This window comes from Callithrix jacchus, chromosome 10 (assembly GCF_049354715.1).
Source record: "Callithrix jacchus isolate 240 chromosome 10, calJac240_pri, whole genome shotgun sequence".
Classification (NCBI taxonomy): Eukaryota; Metazoa; Chordata; class Mammalia; order Primates; family Cebidae; genus Callithrix; species Callithrix jacchus.
Genome location: NC_133511.1, coordinates 3,458,008 through 3,476,141, shown reverse-complemented (window position 1 = coordinate 3,476,141; position 18,134 = coordinate 3,458,008). Strand labels below are relative to the sequence as shown.

Below are 18,134 nucleotides of genomic sequence, written 5' to 3'. Positions count from 1 at the left end.
TCAAGTTAAATCAATAGCCACATTTTTGTACCTGGAATTTGGCTAACATTTTCCTAAAGTAATTAATTGTGTTGCTTTTCTGAGAGTTTTTCAAAGTAAAACTTCTAAGAAACTTGAATTTTCATGTCCTCATGTTAATGTTTTTAAGTAAGTAATCTCAACCAAACAACTTTGTAAGAAACGTTAAGTGTTGGCTTTGAGAAGAGGTTTAACACGATGAACTTATAAAGAAAAGCTGATGTTTCTGGTGTTTCTCATGTCTAGATTTCAAGAGATGGCTGAAAGCTGACCATAAGAAATCTCTCTCTGCCCTGCCCTCCCCTCCTGTGGGTTGAGCTCCCTTATAGGCTGGATAGAAATCTCTCTCTGCCCCACCCTCTCCTCCTGTGGGTTGAGCTCCCTTGTAGGCTGGATAACACCTCTCAACTGTTTACCCTTCTCCTCCAAAGGCACAGAGATAGCTTGACTTGGGACTTTGTTTTTAAGGTACTTCAACCTTTACTTATTCTAAATTTCCCTGAAGATTCTAACTATTTTGTAGAATACAAATGTCAGAATTAGCAGATCTGGAGCCATAGAGAAATGGAATAATATTTTCCTGTGGAAGAGATACCTTTTACAAGACAGTTTTAAGTTAAATAGGAAATCTCTCCACACGCTAATTTATAAACAGAACATGATATTGTTAAATAGTATCGTGGAAGAACATACACACAAATGATCACCTGCATTCATTCCAGTAAAAAGCATGCTAGATAATGTAGTAAGCTTCCCCCCAACCTCCCCAGGTTTGATTATTATTATCCTTAAACTTAAGATCCTAATTTTTCTACAGAAAGTTATTTTATTCCCTCTTTAATTCTTGGCATAGTAAGCATAGAACCTGCATCCAATAAGGTGGAAAGAATTTCTGAAGAGTTTAAAAAAAATTCCTAGTATCTTGGGTACCACCTTGTTGGTTATGATTTGGATGTCAATGATATCCGGAAAAAATATTGGACAAAATGAAAAAAAAACCTTAAAAGTCAAATCTTGAATTAACAAAACAGAGAAGGAACAAACCAAAAAACTCTACCCGAATTAATGAGATACCCACAAGAAACGAAACAGCAGTAAAGCCAAGCGCTTATAAACTTAGAACAGTTTACACATTTCCATTTCATTAAAAAAACTTAGTTGTAATCAACCTTTCAAAGAGAACAAAGTTTCCATGCAGTCTGGTGATGGATGCAGACTGTGGGGCAAGGTAACTTCTGTGAATTCCATGACTGTGGTAATGGCATGATGGGTACGTGGAAGGCTTGCTTCTTCCAAGTCTATAAACTGAAGTCAAGGACTTGAACTTTAAAAATCTTAACCACTTTTTTGACTGGGTTATGTAAGTGGTACTCCACATAGTATGGCTTACTGAAAAGCTATACAAAGCTGTACAAAGGATTTGAGAAAGATTTTAGGCTCTATCGCTCTATTGCCACTGAATTGACTTTGCTACCTTGACTTTATTAATAGATACAGTCTTGTCTAGAAAAAGAATATACCCTACCTTACCGTTAAAAAGGAAATCTTACTCTTCCCCTATCCTTAATATAGCCACCTATGAGAGTACTAGAGGTTCTATCCATATATTTGGTAGTTTTTCAATTAAAAAAACTTATAAATCTGTGTTTCTAGCTCAATATTTTATAAAAAGAAGTAATATTTTTCTGTAGAACTTTGTGATATACTTTTATCACCTAGTGGAGAAAATTTTGGGGAATAAAATTTCATTCTTTATGTTTGTTATTTACCATTTCTCCGTCTTTTCTAATACAGGAACGAGTTGAGTTACATGGGCTAAAAAACCTGACAGTGTTCATGAGAACCTGAACCACTATGAGAAACAAGATCATTAAAAATTACTTTTTGGCATAGTATTTAAGTTTTAGTGTGGCAAAGCAGGAATTTATACTGTCTACCTATTTATAGGTCTCCTCTTAATTGTTAATAATAATTTATAACTAGAACTTACTTTGTGACTAATTCAAGTGCCTATTTAAGGCCAATCTTGCCACACGTGCATTGGGACCTATGTTCTCTTGCCTTTTAAAGAACTTTACTCCTACAATTATTTTCTTTTTCCTGTACCATCGATTTTTAAATTTATAGTGAACACAGATTTGGTTGAAAAAATCTCCTATATTAAAAAATAAAATACTGATCCCCTATCAGTACCACTCTATTCATCTGTGTTACTTCATAACACAACTCCCTGAAAAACCTGTCTATACTTGCTGTCTCAACTTCGCTCTTTTTCTTTTTTAGACTCATATGACCAGGCTTTCATTCTTTAGAACTTCACAAAACAAGTCCTCAAGATCACCAGTGTCCTCCATGTTGCCGAACATGATTCTTCTCTAACCTCACTTACACCATTTAACATAGTCAGTCATTCTGACCTTTTAAAAACACTTTCTGTTCTTGGCTTCTTGATCACTGTAGCCTTCCGGGCTTTCTTCTGTATACTAACTACTTCTTCTTGGTTTCAATGGTTGACAACTTTTCCTTTACTAAACATCTCAGTATTGAAGTGCACCAGTGCCAAATACTTGGCCACTCCTATGGTCTTAAACACTATCTTGATACGGTGATGACTGCTAATTTTCTATTTCCTATTCCAACACTTCTCTCATCAATTACTTCTCTGACATTTCCATCAAGATGTCTAAATGGCATCTAAATTTATCAGGTTCACATTAAAACTTTTAATTTGCAAGATCCACTCCCCTCCTCTTTAAACAACAATAACAAGTCAAAAACTTTGAAATCATATTTGATAGCCCTCTTGCATGCCCCACAGCCAAATCCACAACTTAAATATCAAAATACTACCACGACTTTAAGAAGCCTCCACCTCCAAAGCTACCATTAGTCCATCATAACCTCACTTGGATTACTGCAATAACCTTTTTCTTCCCAAGCAAGTCAGATGTTTATTATTCACATTAATATTCAAATCTCTACATAAATAGAGATTAAAAAGAATATGTAAAGATAACCCAGAATATAACTTATACTTTAAGATGGGCATAGAAAGGAGCCCCAAATGTCGATAGATACAGCAAACATAGGTCTATAAAAAGATAGTTTCATATACTAAATACTGAAACATCTGCGGAACGAAACATAGAGAGTCTTTCAATATTTATGTGACTGTCCATAATCCTGAAGACAATTTCCTCAACTAGTTCATTTGTATGAAATCATCAAATTCCACGAAGATATTTGAAGGCAGAAAGTGAATTTTACTGATATTATTTATTTGAATGTACAAAACGTATTTATTCATTTGGTGTTTTAGAAGGGATGCAGCTACTTGTGTGCTTTTTGAAAGCAGTATCTCTTTACTGGTCAGCCTGCTCCTGTTCTTCCCTGTAGCTTATTCACATACCAGCGGAATAACCTTTTAATCTTCCCGCTCTCAACCTTCTACTGACCTCCCATGTACTCAGACTAAACGTAAATTTCTTACCAAGTCTACATGGACTCAAACCTGATGGTCCTTGGCCACCCGTTCAACCTCATTTCCAGTAAAACTCTCCTTATTTCAGGGCCTAGCCACTCATTTGTTCCTTGAACAACTAAAGCACATTCCTGTGTCAGAGATTCTGCCCTTACTGATCCCTCTGACTGGATTTGCTTTTCCCTCAGATACATTTCAAGGTTTGCTCTCCTACTTCATTCAAGTCTCTGTTTCAATATCATCTCCAAAGAGAGGCCTTCCCTGACCCTTAATACTAAAGTGCTACCTTCCCCAAACCACTTATCTCTGGACCCCTTAATCTACGTCATTCTGCTTTACGGCATCCTTATATTTATTGGAAATAAGGTTCAGTTCAGTTTAATATTTGGCAAATCTGTTATTTGCCTTTTACCTTCTGGTGAGCTCAACAAACAGATGCTTCCTTTAACACTGTTCTGACATCCCAGAAAAAACAATACTTGTATAAGGATAGATGTTACCACCCTATCTAATGAGCGTAACAATGTTAGTAATGTCAGCAAGGTATGACATTTAGATTTATTTAAAAATATTACTCATTCTATGTTACCTGAAGTGAAAACCCCTTATGTGCTCTGTAGGTTGAAATTATCTTAGTCTGAACCATGAATATGTATTTAGTATAGCAAGAAAAGAATTTAGAGAATAATTTTTGTAAAAATTGTTAATTTTATGTTGATTTCAGAACTTGAGTCAAGAAATCAATTGATAATACAAATATTAAGAGACAATAATAGCAAGATAAATATGGAAAAGTTGGAAATAATTTAGTCAAGAAATATTAATAAAAATTTAATACAAAAAGACATGTATCAGAAAATACTGAAATCCAGATCTTCATGGAATTATTAAATATACTGACATTTTCAAAATTAAATAACAAGTAACAAAACTTAATTATAAGTTATTTAGTTCTACTTAACCATAAGTCTTTTAAGAGGAGGAGTTACTTGAAAATATTTCCCACTTCTGAGGACCAAATAATAATGGAATATCAACTTTGCTATCTCAAAATTTCTCAAGGAGAAAAAACATTCAAATATCATTTAAAAAATTACCCAATGTAAATCATCTTCAATCCAGGCAAAAGGAAAAAAAACTGGGTATACATAATATTTACTTTCTCACTTATCAAATTTCAGAACTGTAGACATTAAAAATAATACATATTTAGAAACAATTTCTTGAGGTTATGAATCTATAGAGGTTAAAAAAACTTGTCTAAAATCACTGACAAAAACTTTCAGGAGATAAGTAAAAGGAGTTCTGAGGCTTGCTAAGCTATGAATCTTATATTCAAGATTCTTTCTAGAATATACATTACTAAAAAACATTTTCTTATTTTTATTGTATACAAAATTGGTATTATTGGTAGTATTAAGCCAAATAATAGTCTACTTCAATATTGTGTACGACGGACAAAGAGATAAATAATATACAGCCCAAAGTCCTTTTAAAGTGTGATAACATATAAATTAACAATAAAACCAATCACTACTTTCTTTGCTCATGAAGAGATTTCCAGTTGCAAATAGCTAACCACAAAGTCAATCTGATAGATAATATATTATAGAAGGGAAAATCAGCAACTGAAGTGTTATGCAATTATTGACAGTGAAACAAATGTGGTGAAGGCTATGACTGATTTAGGAATCACAAGCACACAATGTTTTGTTCACAACCTTCCATTGTATCTTCAGAAATAATAAAACATTTTGATAGGTGAGTTTTATTCCCACCAGCAGAAAAACTGTCAACCCTTTCTATTATTCTTCTTTACCAAAAATAAAAGTATATGGTATACAAGACATTTTGCAACTCTCTTTTATATATTAATAATGTATGTTCAAACAAGATTAAGAGAAGCCTTTAAATGGCAAAAAAAAAAAAAAAAAAAAAGGCTCATAAATCAAGGGAACCCTTAAAACAAAATTTTGCAAATAACGGTACCAGCGCAGGAGATTTTACTAACAATAACTGGTTACTACGGTACCAGCGCAGGAGATTTTACTAACAATAACTGGTTACTACGGTACCAGCGCAGGAGATTTTTCTAACAATAACTGGTTACTACGGTACCAGCGCAGGAGATTTTTCTAACAATAACTGTTTACTACGGTACCAGCGCAGGAGATTTTACTAATAACTGGTTACTACGGTACCAGCGCAGGAGATTTTTCTAATAACTGGTTACTACGGTACCAGCATAGGAGATTTTTCTAACAATAACTGGTTACTACGGTACCAGCGCAGGAGATTTTTCTAACAATAACTGGTTACTACGGTACCAGCGCAGGAGATTTTTCTAACAATAACTGGTTACTACGGTACCAGCGCAGGAGATTTTTCTAACAATAACTGTTTACTAGGGTACCAGCGCAGGAGATTTTACTAATAACTGGTTACTACGGTACCAGCGCAGGAGATTTTTCTAACAATAACTGTTTACTACGGTACCAGCGCAGGAGATTTTACTAATAACTGGTTACTACGGTACCAGCGCAGGAGATTTTACTAATAACTAGTTACTACGGTACCAGCGCAGGAGATTTTTCTAATAACTGGTTACTACGGTACCAGCGCAGGAGATTTTTCTAATAACTGGTTACTACGGTACCAGCGCAGGAGATTTTTCTAACAATAACTGGTTACTACGGTACCAGCGCAGGAGATTTTTCTAACAATAACTGGTTACTACGGTACCAGCGCAGGAGATTTTTCTAACAATAACTGGTTACTACGGTACCAGCGCAGGAGATTTTACTAATAACTGGTTACTACGGTACCAGCGCAGGAGATTTTACTAATAACTGGTTACTACGGTACCAGCGCAGGAGATTTTACTAATAACTGGTTACTACGGTACCAGCGCAGGAGATTTTACTAACAATAACTGGTTACTACGGTACCAGCGCAGGAGATTTTTCTAATAACTGGTTACTACGGTACCAGCGCAGGAGATTTTACTAACAATAACTGGTTACTACGGTACCAGCGCAGGAGATTTTTCTAATAACTGGTTACTACGGTACCAGCGCAGGAGATTTTACTAATAACTGGTTACTACGGTACCAGCATAGGAGATTTTTCTAACAATAACTGGTTACTACGGTACCAGCGCAGGAGATTTTTCTAATAACTGGTTACTACGGTACCAGCGCAGGAGATTTTACTAACAATAACTGGTTACTACGGTACCAGCATAGGAGATTTTTCTAACAATAACTGGTTACTTGCAGGGAAAATCATTTGCTACAACTTGCTGATTCTTCAAGAAACCAAATTTGTCATAAGAGTTGAAGTATTCTCTGCATGTTTTCTACCGTAAAGATCCTTTTACTATGCTACTCCAGGAAGCTGCTGAAATTGGTATGCATGAGATGGAAGCTGCCATGCAGGCAGAAATTCAGGAAAGGTTCTGTTATCTTGAAAGCCAATTGTGTTGCTATGTTGTCAAATTTCTAGAACCAAGATTTATCTTCTGCAAGAGTACAAATAGCATATTTTGTAAGATTGCTTCTATAAAACTGCACATGATTATAGACTATAGAGTACTGTTTGGCATTCCAAATGTGCCAGATAGTTGGCAATACGAAGGGTTTATCAGCTGTTACTGCTGAGAAATTACTATCCCTGTGCAAAATTTGACTCTTAAAATTTTGTAGTATTAATGTTATAGTAAAAGCTTTGTTTTTCTAAATACAAGTTCAGATGTTTACCCTAAGTTCATTCTGTGATGGTGATACCCCAACTTAAAGCTTGGCTGTATATTAATCTTAAATCTCAACATTTTGGCCAAAGTATTTTGATATAATTCTAATATTAACATATTTATTTGTTTGCTATCTATTTCCTTCACTAAAATGTAGTAATACTTATTGACAGGAATTTCATATTTTCTCACTACAATGTATTTCTAGCACTTAAGAGCAGTGGCTGGCATATAATAGAAGCTCAATAAATATTCATTGAGTGAATAAACTAATAAATATATATTTGTTCATCTACGCGAATAAAAAACACCCACAGGTTTCTCTCCTGGGTATAATATACAAAAATGGGGATGCTGGAGGTTTTAAAGCCACATATAGACTTTTTCAGCTTTGTTTCTAAGTCTTCTATGAATAATTTTACTGAATACTTTGTGTAAAGCACTGTTTAAGGACTAGGAGAGCTACTAAGATGAGTTAGGAAAACAAACTCTTCCAGGAATGCAGAGTATGGTAGCAGAACCTTCCAAAATACAGTAAGATACCTCAAAAAATGAGTAAAACACTAACAATCTAATTGTAATAAATTGCTTTTTACATTTGAAATCTCAAGAGAAAATAAAACACTTCAAATGTTAGATTGCGGAAGTAAAGTTTAAAGTTAAACCATAACATTTATGGATAGATTTAGATAGAAGCCGACATTTCGAAATATGTAATGAAATACTACAGAATATAGCTCAGGAAGCTAAATGATGATGATTGGAAAAAAGAGATTTATGTGAATTTGCTTGAGAATAAATAACTTTATAATTAGAGTTATTTATTTATTCAACAAATATTTACTGAAAAGCCTATTTATATAAGTTACTATCTACATGCTTGGATAGGGCAGTACAGAGACAAAAATCTCTGCTTTTATGAAGCCTCCTTTTTAGTGAAAGAATACATAGAAAACTTTTAAAAATAAATAGGTTATAATATACAGAGCATTAGATGAAGACATAAGCCATAGAGAAAAATAAAGAGGGAAAAGAGAGTAAGAAGTATTGGGGGTGGAGCAGGGGTTACACTCTGAAACAGGATGGTCAGGGAAGCCCTCACTGAAAACATGACATTTGAGCAAAGACCTGAAGGAGATAAGGAAGCTTCTTTATGCATATCCAAGGAGAGGAAGCAGCAACGGTAAAGGCCATCAGAGGGAGCGTGCCAGGTTTGCTCATCGAAAAGCAAGACCAGTGTGGCCAGAACAGAGTAAATGAGGCAGAAAACTAGGAAAGGAAATCAGAGAGGTCATGGGGCTCGACCTTAAAGAAACTTGTAGACTGTGGCAAGGATTTTGATACTGTAGATGAGATGACTGGTCTTGGGGGTAGTTCCCAGGGAGGAGTGATGTGATGTGAGCTGCACTTAACATCAGACCATTCGGGATTGCTTGGCTGAGAACCAGCAACAGTGGGGACAAGGGTAGAGGCAGGACTGGTCAGACAGTAGCTGCATTCCTGATGACTTCAATCAAGGTAGCAGCAGTACAGATGGTAAAAGGTGTTTCTGAATGTATTTCAGATGCAGAGAAAACTTGAGTTTCTGGTTTACTGGATAAGTGTGAGAGCAGAGGAGTCAACAGTGACTCCAAAAATTTTATACTTACATGACCCCTGGGGAACAGGGGATAGCACTAAGTGGTTCTAGACTGCACTACTGCGATTTGCCCAATACTTCCTTTAGAGATTGGTTGTTCTTGCTTATTTAGTTGTCTGTTTTCCTGATAAGATTTGAGAATACTCTATATGTCATGCTGAATAGTATTTACTAATAACAACAATAATTAATGCTATTTATTGCTTGGATCTCCCCAAACTTCAAGGTGCCTAATAGTTGATACAAACAACAAGATTCTGCCATAAGAAGAAGAATGGCAGGAGTTGGTAGTGGAGCAATGTGCCAGCCACTAGCTTGAGTTTGGCAAAGAAAATTGAATGGAGTTCAAGAAGGAGTCGCTGTGGATCTTAAGACTACAGACATGAAACTAAAGCAGAAGTTTAAAATGAACTTTAAGTATTAACGGCAAGCAATGCTAATTTAACACATGGCACTCCAAGTTTGCTTAGCAATGGAAGCATAGTGGGGGGAGATACTCAGGGGTCCATTAAACACGTCTAGAATATTGGGTCTATTTAGCATACCCCGGTCTAACTAGGTCATGGTGATCACGATCTCTCTCTATATCCTGGCTTGAATATAGAAAACAGCACATGAGTTGGGTTGGAATAAAAATTGCTGGTGTACAGTCAAGGGATCCAACTATGAGCCGTTGAGAAAAGCAGGACAAAGGAACCAAAACAAAGGCTGACAATGTGAGATTTACAAACAGGGTAGAGAACATGCTAGAATTCAGAATGATCATCACAGAAGAATCAGAATATCCTGCTCTAAGGGCTAGGCTACAAGCCAAGGAGAAAACAAGGAGTGGAAATCAGGAACCCAAGAAACTCTTCGAAGATGTTGTTTCTGAAGAAAAGGCAGAAAAATTTGAAGCCAGGGAAATAATTCTAAGTTCACTAGAAGAGAACAATCTGTCTAGTCCGTTCATTTGTTAATTCCTTTGTTCATTCATTCATTCAGTACTCAGCATATAGGTATTGGAAATATAGTGGATTTTTTTCTTTAAAGATCTCTGCTCTGAAGCGTCTTGTAGAAACCAGAGTGAGTGCCAGGCTGCCTGCAAGACTCTCTTTGGCTGAGGGTCCTTGGATTCCCTAGGGGACCTCTAGCTTTCTCTAAATTAAGAGTATTCAGAAGAGAGTCTTAAACCTTTTGCCAGAAAGTAGACTGTTTCCATACTGCAGCTAAAACAATCCCTTTCAAACATAATTTGACATTCCCCCTTAAAATCCTGCAATGGTTACCTTTTGTTCTTAGGATAAAGTCTAATTCCTTAATACATTATCATGACTGGGCCCCTCCAGCCTGATCACAGGCTCCTTGCAGTCTATGCTCTGGTTTGAGTTACTTGAAACCACAATACTTACTCTTTATGAAATTTTTCTTTTTTACAAAATTTCCATAACTTTGGTATGAACACTTACGCTTGATATTAGACTCTGTCTGCCTTCTGTCTGATGCATTGTTTCCTCCCATTCTCATTTGGTTTTTTCCTACCCAGTTCTCAACTTAGGCATCACCTCTCTGACCCCTCCTAGGGAGGTGCGCTATTTGCTTCCATAGTACTGTACTTCCTTTATCACTGCTTGTTATCTGGTAAGTTGTAAGGGTACTTCCTGGAGAATAAGATGTGTCTATCTTGTTTACCACTCTATATTCAGCAACTTCACACAGTGTTTGGTGCCGGGAAAGTATTAATCACATTTCCTGGATTATTTTTTTAAGAGGAGAGGTCTCGTTGTTGCTGAGACTGGACTTAAACTCTTGTGCTCCAGTGATCCTCTTGCCTCAGTCTTCTGAGGAGCTAGAACTACAGGCACATGCCACTGTGCCCAGCTTACATTTATATAATATATATATACATATATTTTTTGAGACAGAGTTTCGCTCTTGTTACCCAGGCTGGAGTGCAATGGCGTGATCTCGGCTCACCGCAACCTCCGCCTCCTCAGTTCAGGCAATTCTCCTGCCTCAGCCTCCTGAGTAGCTGGGATTACGGGCACGCGCCACCATGCCCAGCTAATTTTTTGTATTTTTAGTAGAGACGGGGTTTCACCATGTTGACCAGGATGGTCTCGATCTCTCGACCTCGTGATCCACCCGTCTCGGCCTCCCAAAGTGCTGGAATTACAGGCTTGAGCCACCGTGCCCGGCCCATTTATATAATTTTTATTGCTAAAATGATAGAGGAGAACAGACAGAATGAATATAAGATCTGTGAGGCAGTTACTGTATCTATTTACTAACCATTACATCTCCGGTACTTCACACAGGGCCTGGAATAAGGTAGCTGCTTACTATATTTTTGACTGAATGAATAAATCAATAAACGAATGCCTATAATAAACGGGCACTATATATGACACCCTCAATAGTTTGTTCTCTTCTTCCATAAACTACGCCTCAAAATGCAAGACTCTAAAATCTTAAACTATAACTGGATCTGGACTTACCCTGCTGTGTACCTGTTTGGATTGAGTCTGATCGTGACACTTTCTTAAGAAACCCTAAGGTGCCATTTTCACAGATCCTTACAAACAGGGCTTCTGATTTTCCCTGCCCACCGGGTTTCCCATCCCTTTGTTTTCTAACTAGGTAGTTACATTGTTCTCCAAGTATCGCAAGCTGCTCTGGGTACGAAGCTGTGAAGTAGAGAAGGCACAGATGAAAACTAGAGATCTCTCAAGCCCTGGAATAGATGAAAAGCAAATCCCAGATATTGAAGGTTACCTCAGAGAGATGGATATCTATATAGTTACAATTTAAAACAAATATTAAGCTAGGAAAATAAAACAATATAAAAAGTATCTCCAAGTGGTCGTGGAAGTAAGAAATCGTGCATATTCCCTGTTGTAAGGATGAAAGGTAAGCTATGGTCAGTCCTGAAAGTTATCTTGAGGGTTAGATATCACACAATTAAGGCTATAGGCCATATAAAGCTTTTAAGAAAATTACACAGTGGAAAAGTGTTCAGTTTTGATGACCAGTTATCAATATATAAAAAATCATGCAAGAAAATTGTAATAATTCATGTAAAATTATTTTAAAGAATATTAATTTTAGTATCACCAATACATTTATCATTATAAACACGTAGCATAATTATGAAGTGAACTTACATAGTGTAATATAGTGTAAATTTACCATTCATGGCAAATTTAAAAAGTCCTTGTCCTTTTAAAAATAATATAAAGAAAACAGTACTGAAAAGTACATGAAGTGGTAAATTATCAAACCATGCAACTATACAACACACTTCAGAGCATTCTTCTACTTTTCTAATATCACTGATAGACTTTCTCCCTTTTTTCCTTCCTTCTAGCATTTACTAATAGAGTATGTCTAGGCATACATACACAGCAGATAGAAAGATGAGTAAAGAAGATCTGGCCAGAGTCCCTGCCAGATCCTTCTCTACCTGCTAATTTTAACCTCATTTCCAGATCTAGTACTTCTTTTTTCCTTCCAATAATCCTACAATCCAGAGAACTGGTTATAACAGAAGCCAAACAATTGCTCAAATGGATCCTGGTGGCTTCAAAGGAGTCCCATTTGTAGGCTGGCAAATAGAGTAAGAAGAGATGAAAAGATGAAAAGACAGAACCAGGGGAAGACCCCTTGGAGGAGATCTTTCTAAAGAGAGGAGGACAGAGTCAGGACAGAGGTCTAGGGATGAGCCTTCAATTGCATGAGGTCAAGTTTTATATTAGAACAAAGATGATAAAGATGGCTTCAGACATATTTGTAGATGAGAGAAAAGGGCAGGAATTTTCAAGTGGTCATATCTCAGAGCTTGAATGTTCTTTATGAAGTAAAACATAAGGTGTTCTGCTAAGGAGAAGGGGAGTCAGTGACAGAATGGAGTCTTCAAGAAAGAGTGACAGTTTGAAACATTACTGTGGAATACAGGAGCAGTGCTCAGGGCCCATCCAATACTGGACACTGTATCTGATGAAGTGTCAGTAGCAGAGCTCACCAGCCTGCATACAGACAGATGCTAATCCAAGTTAAATGGTTTTGGAAAGGATGAAGCATAAGCGAAAATGAGTTAGGATCCTGAAGGTGCCAGAAGAGAATATAGTTAGACGCCATGAAGTGCAGGCTGACTTGGCCAGATTCAGGAAAGAGAGTGACAGACTGGGAGAACACTGAGCAGGGGGAGACTGGGAAGTCCAGAGAACACGAAACTGAGAATGAAATGTGGCTGCTGTCAAAGGACATGTATGCTGAGGGGTTCAGAGGTGGAGCAGAGATGAGTGATGACAAGGTCAGAGATGTCAACAGGTTTGCAAATATGTTTTAAAGCATGGATGAAGAGTGCTGTATTGAGAAGGACACAGATCAAGTTATTCATGTGACAGTAGCAGCCAATGTGGATCAAAAAAAAGGCTCTTTGTGAAGCTGGTGTAACAAGCCGAGGAAGACAGTGGAAAACCCACAAAGCTACCTTGTCTGTATCAGCTAACCTGTATCATTTACTGTTCCTTTAAAAAGACACTCGTTCTCCGTCTATATTATTCTTAATTCTCTTTTCCTGCTGTACACAACTGGTTTATTCTGAAAAACCTTAATCAATTTGAAAAGAGCTTTTTTAAAGGAGCTCCCTAAAGCAGACTAGTCACAGTGATGATTCAGTTTCGTTACCATCTATGTGACCCACCTCTACCAAAATTGTAAATTTTTCTCTCAATTCTCAAAAATGATGAAAAGCCACAGTTAAGCAGAAAGCACATACTTTTTTCTTGTAAAAAAAAAAATAGTGCTATACAAAAACAATGAATGGCAGAATAATGAATATATGGCATTTTGTGTGTAAAATCATAGTGTAATTCTCACTAGTCATTGGCACAATGGCGATCTATATAATACAGTAGTTACACAGTCAAACAACCCACTTAGTAAATAATTTAGTCTCACCTGTATTGCAACGGCACGGGCAACAAGACCTCTAAGGTATTGTAAGGGATCTTCTGGACCTTCCCACTTGCTCTGCCATGCGAGAGGACACTGCAATTTAAAAAGGGTCGACATTAAGTTTGTATATACGACACTACATATAAAAGATGCTAACATTAGTGCGATGGAGAAAAGTTTTGGCATAATTCACATATACATATGAAATCCATTTCATTAAGATACATCTGTTTTTCTTTGATCTCATTAAACTGAATAGCAGAGACAGCATGAATTAATGTTTTTCTAAAAGGAAGTTTTTTTTTAAAGTACAAATTCCTGAAAGAATAAAATGATGGAACGTAAACTGACATATAAAAAATAGTCAACCATGTTTTCTTCTGACAAGCAATATTTACTGCAGAATGAAACTCAAATTAAATTTGACAAAACCATTTTAAAGGTGGTAAAAATTAAAAAACAACCAGTTTTGGTCCCTACAGAGCTTTTAAAAACCATAAATAGAGCAGTATAATCAAAACTTTATTCCCCAAATCACACTGAGACATATGAAACAACAGAAAAAAAAGGACATTAAATTAAAAATAAATAAAATACCCGCCCCCCAAGAATAGCTGCCTGCAAGAGTTATCTTTCTAATGTCTGACCTTCTGATAAAGGCATTCTCCATTAATGCAGACTCTTCACTGCACAGCTATTCTTGTAACTTCAGGTTCATTATAATATGCCTTTTTGGTGAAGGTTTTCTAGATTTTCTAAATATTTTACAAATATCCCACAAACTTCTTAACATATTATTTTTCTGAAGTGTGGTGATAAGGAGAGAAAATCAATTTTATGCCCCCAAACAGTGTCTGATACATAGTTAAGAAACTACCATGGGCTAGAATATATCAACAACATATGGAAAATGGGAATTGTAAGATGACCAAACGTAGAGTAGGAAAGGGCCTTAGAAAACACAGAATCCCTTTACTTTAGAGAAATAAAGTAAGCCTTCTTAGGAATGTGGTAGGTAAGTGCCAGCACTGTGCTTTCATCTAAACAGGTGTAGGGATTCTGAAACATGACTGCAACTCCTTTGACACTGCTCTTGAGACTTGAGGTCTGTGCTCCTCTCTTCCAATACAGTGGAAGGGATACTATGCCAGTTTCCAAATCTGGGCTATAAAAAATTGGTTGCTTATATTTCCTGCCTTTTGAGACATTTAATCTTAGAAGCCAGTCACCATGCTGTGAAGCCCAAACTGTCTTTGGAGAAGCCCATGTGGAGATGAATGGAGACCCTGAGCTCTCAGCCAGCACCAACTTGCCAACCATGAAAGTGAGCAGTGAAGGAGACAAGTTTTCTCTACCACGCCATAGTAAATGTCAGACTTTTAAGCTAAAACTGAATGCTTTTGTAAAAATAGGATTTTAAGCTAGCAAGTTTTAGTGACGTTTGTTCTGCAGCAAGACAACTGATAACTATTTTGATACACCAAAGGTGGGCTGCTGCCTCAACAGAATCCTGAATCATACGGCATTGGACTTGAGACTCGGTGGTGGGCTGAAGCTGGAGGGATCTTTAGGAGAATCTAAGTGAAAACTTAAGGACTTCTAGGAGAACACTACTGGAAGCCTAAGGAGCTTTGAGGACTCCAAAAAAAAGGAAGAAAAAAATCTCAGACAACTCTCTTTGTTAAACAACAGGGCTTCAATAAATGTTAAGGGTGATGTCCCACAGTGGACACGAAATAAGCCTAGGACAGAAAGACTGACCTTGAAAAGATTTGAGGTTGTGGTTTTTGTCTCATGGAGTGCTCAGTGAGGTTCATAGCGAAATCCCAGTTCTGGTGTAAACTATCAGTTTAGGATTAAAGGGGAGGAGAGGGTGCTATTAAAAGAGAATTTCGCTCCAGGGCTTCTGGGGCAGGAAGCAGACTGAGAAAACTACTCAGCTGCAAACATGAGCTACATTTTATTGAAATGTATGGATAATTTAGAGGTTAGAATCAAGAGCTCAGAGGGTAAAGCCAAGAGCAATTAATAATCATTCCTAGGAAACAATACAAAATTCTAATAAAGGAACTGGAAACGAACTTGCCTGGATTTCAGAATTGCTAAGGACACGTCAGCCTCGCATTCTTCCTCCACCCGTTTTGAATAGGAATGTTTTGCAGTTACCCTATGCCTGTCATGCCATTTTATATTGGTTTTAAAGGGACAACAGGTAACTCGTCTCTGCAGTTCACTGGGCTTTAGATGGGAACCATATTTAAGCAGCTGTTTTTGAGGAATCAAACTCAAAAAGCCTTATCCATACCTTCACCTGATTTAAATGGCAATCTTTAAATCCCTTTAGCCTCAGCCTGATTCTGTAATGAAATGAAACATGTAGAGGAGTTTGGGAGGAGATAATTGTATTTTCAATGTGGGGAAACGTGAGTAATTTGTACCTAGAGGGCAGACAATGGCAGTTTTTAAAAACATGACTCCCAAATTATTTGACACTCCTGTCACTCACAGTTGACCAACAGCTAGCCCATGAGAAACCCTGAGCCAGGATACTCAGCTAAACCACACCTGGATTCCTGACCCACAAAAACTCAGATATAATCAATTTCTTTTGTTTTATGCTACTAAGTCTTAAGGGAATTTATTATTCATCTATAGATAGTTGAGAGTTCCCAATATTATTGCCAAGTATGATACATTAATTCAATAAATGTTTAAGTTATTCATTCAGCAATTATTTACTGTCTACAATGTGCAGGTATTATTACTATAAAAGGTCCTTGCTGTTATGGAGTTTACATTTTATAGGGGGATAATAATATTTACTATATTAAAAAATTTCATAGTGAAATATGCAGAGAATTAAAACATAATAGGTGATATAATAGAAATGACATGATAGTGATACATGAGAAGAATAAAATAAATAAAATATAGTCTTTAAAGAAAATTAAAAACCAATACAGGAGATATGAAGCTGAAGTTCCCTGTGGTGCTTTATGAATAAATTATGTATCATGTTGTTAGAGTTTAAAGAAAAAAAATTCAATCAAGGAAATCTTTAAAAAAGAGGTGGCTATTAAGCTGTGCCTTGAAAGTTGTGTAAGATTTGCACAACAGTAAAACGAATGGCAGGAACTTTAAGCTAACATTTGTTGGGTGCTTATTATGTGTTAGTGACGATGGAGAGGGCTTGATATACACCACCTCATATATTCCTCAAAATCACCCTCAGAAGTGTACTATCAGATAAGTGGAAAAGTAACTGCAATTTTTACATTGTTAGAATTGCTGTTTGATATTGAAATACATTCCTAAATAAATATGGTTATTACACATCATTTTAGTGAGCTTTTCTCGCTTTATGTTTTTTTACTAATGACTTATTGCTTGTTATTTATTTTATGTTTATTTTAGACCATGGAAATGATGTTTGGCAAAAAGCAAATTCAAGCGATTTTCCGATTTGAGTTCAAAATGGGTCATAAATCAGTGGAGACATCTGGCAAAGTCAACAGCACATTTGGCCCAGGAACTACTAAGGAACATACAGTGCAGTGGTTGTTCAAGAAGTTTTACAAAGGAATCTTTAAGATGAGGACATGGTGGCTATTGGAAGTTGGCAACAACCAACCGAGAGCAGTCATCCAAGCTGATCCTCTTAAACTACACAGGGAGCAGAAGAACTCAGTCGACCATTCTATAGTCGGTCAGCATTTGAATCAAACTGGAGAGGTGAAAAAGCTGGATAAGAGGGTGCCTTATGAGCTAACCAAGATCGTTGAAGTGTCGTCTTCTCTTATTCTACGTAACAACAAACCGTTTCTCAATCGGATTGTGATGTATGATGAAAAGTGCATTTTATATGACAACCAGCGATGACCAGCTCAGTGGCTGGACCAACAAGAAGCTCCAAAGTACCTCCCAAAGCCAAACTTGCACCCAAAAAAGGTCGTGCTCACTGCTGTGGTGCTCTGCTGCTGACCTGATCCACTATAGCATTCTGAATCCTGGCTTCACTATTACATCTGAGAAGCACGCTCAGCAAACCACCGAGATGCGCTGAAAACTGCAATGGCTGCAGCCAGCACTGGGCAACAGAAAGGGCCCAACTCTTCTCCACGACAGTTTGCACAACCGATACTTCAAAAGCTGAGCGAGTCGGGCTATGAAGTTTTGCCTCATTTGCTGTTTCACCTGGCCTCTCGCCAGCTGACTACCATTTCTTCAAGCATCTCAACGACATTTTGCAGGGAAAAGACTTCCACAGCCAGCAGGATGCAGAAAATGCTTTCTAAGAGTTTGTCGAA

At 37.0% G+C, this 18,134-nt stretch overlaps 1 protein-coding gene across 8 annotated transcripts in view; it reads right to left on the bottom strand.

The window, feature by feature from the left end:
* DYNC2H1 (dynein cytoplasmic 2 heavy chain 1) overlaps positions 1 to 18,134 on the bottom strand; it is a 375,588-nt gene that overhangs the window by 46,022 nt on the left and 311,432 nt on the right. For all 8 annotated transcript variants that reach the window (XM_078339343.1, XM_035263991.3, XM_078339345.1 and 5 more), the window contains one exon: positions 13,831 to 13,920. In XM_078339343.1, the coding sequence (XP_078195469.1) occupies positions 13,831 to 13,920 (90 nt within the window). The remainder of the gene's footprint in view (positions 1 to 13,830; positions 13,921 to 18,134) is intronic.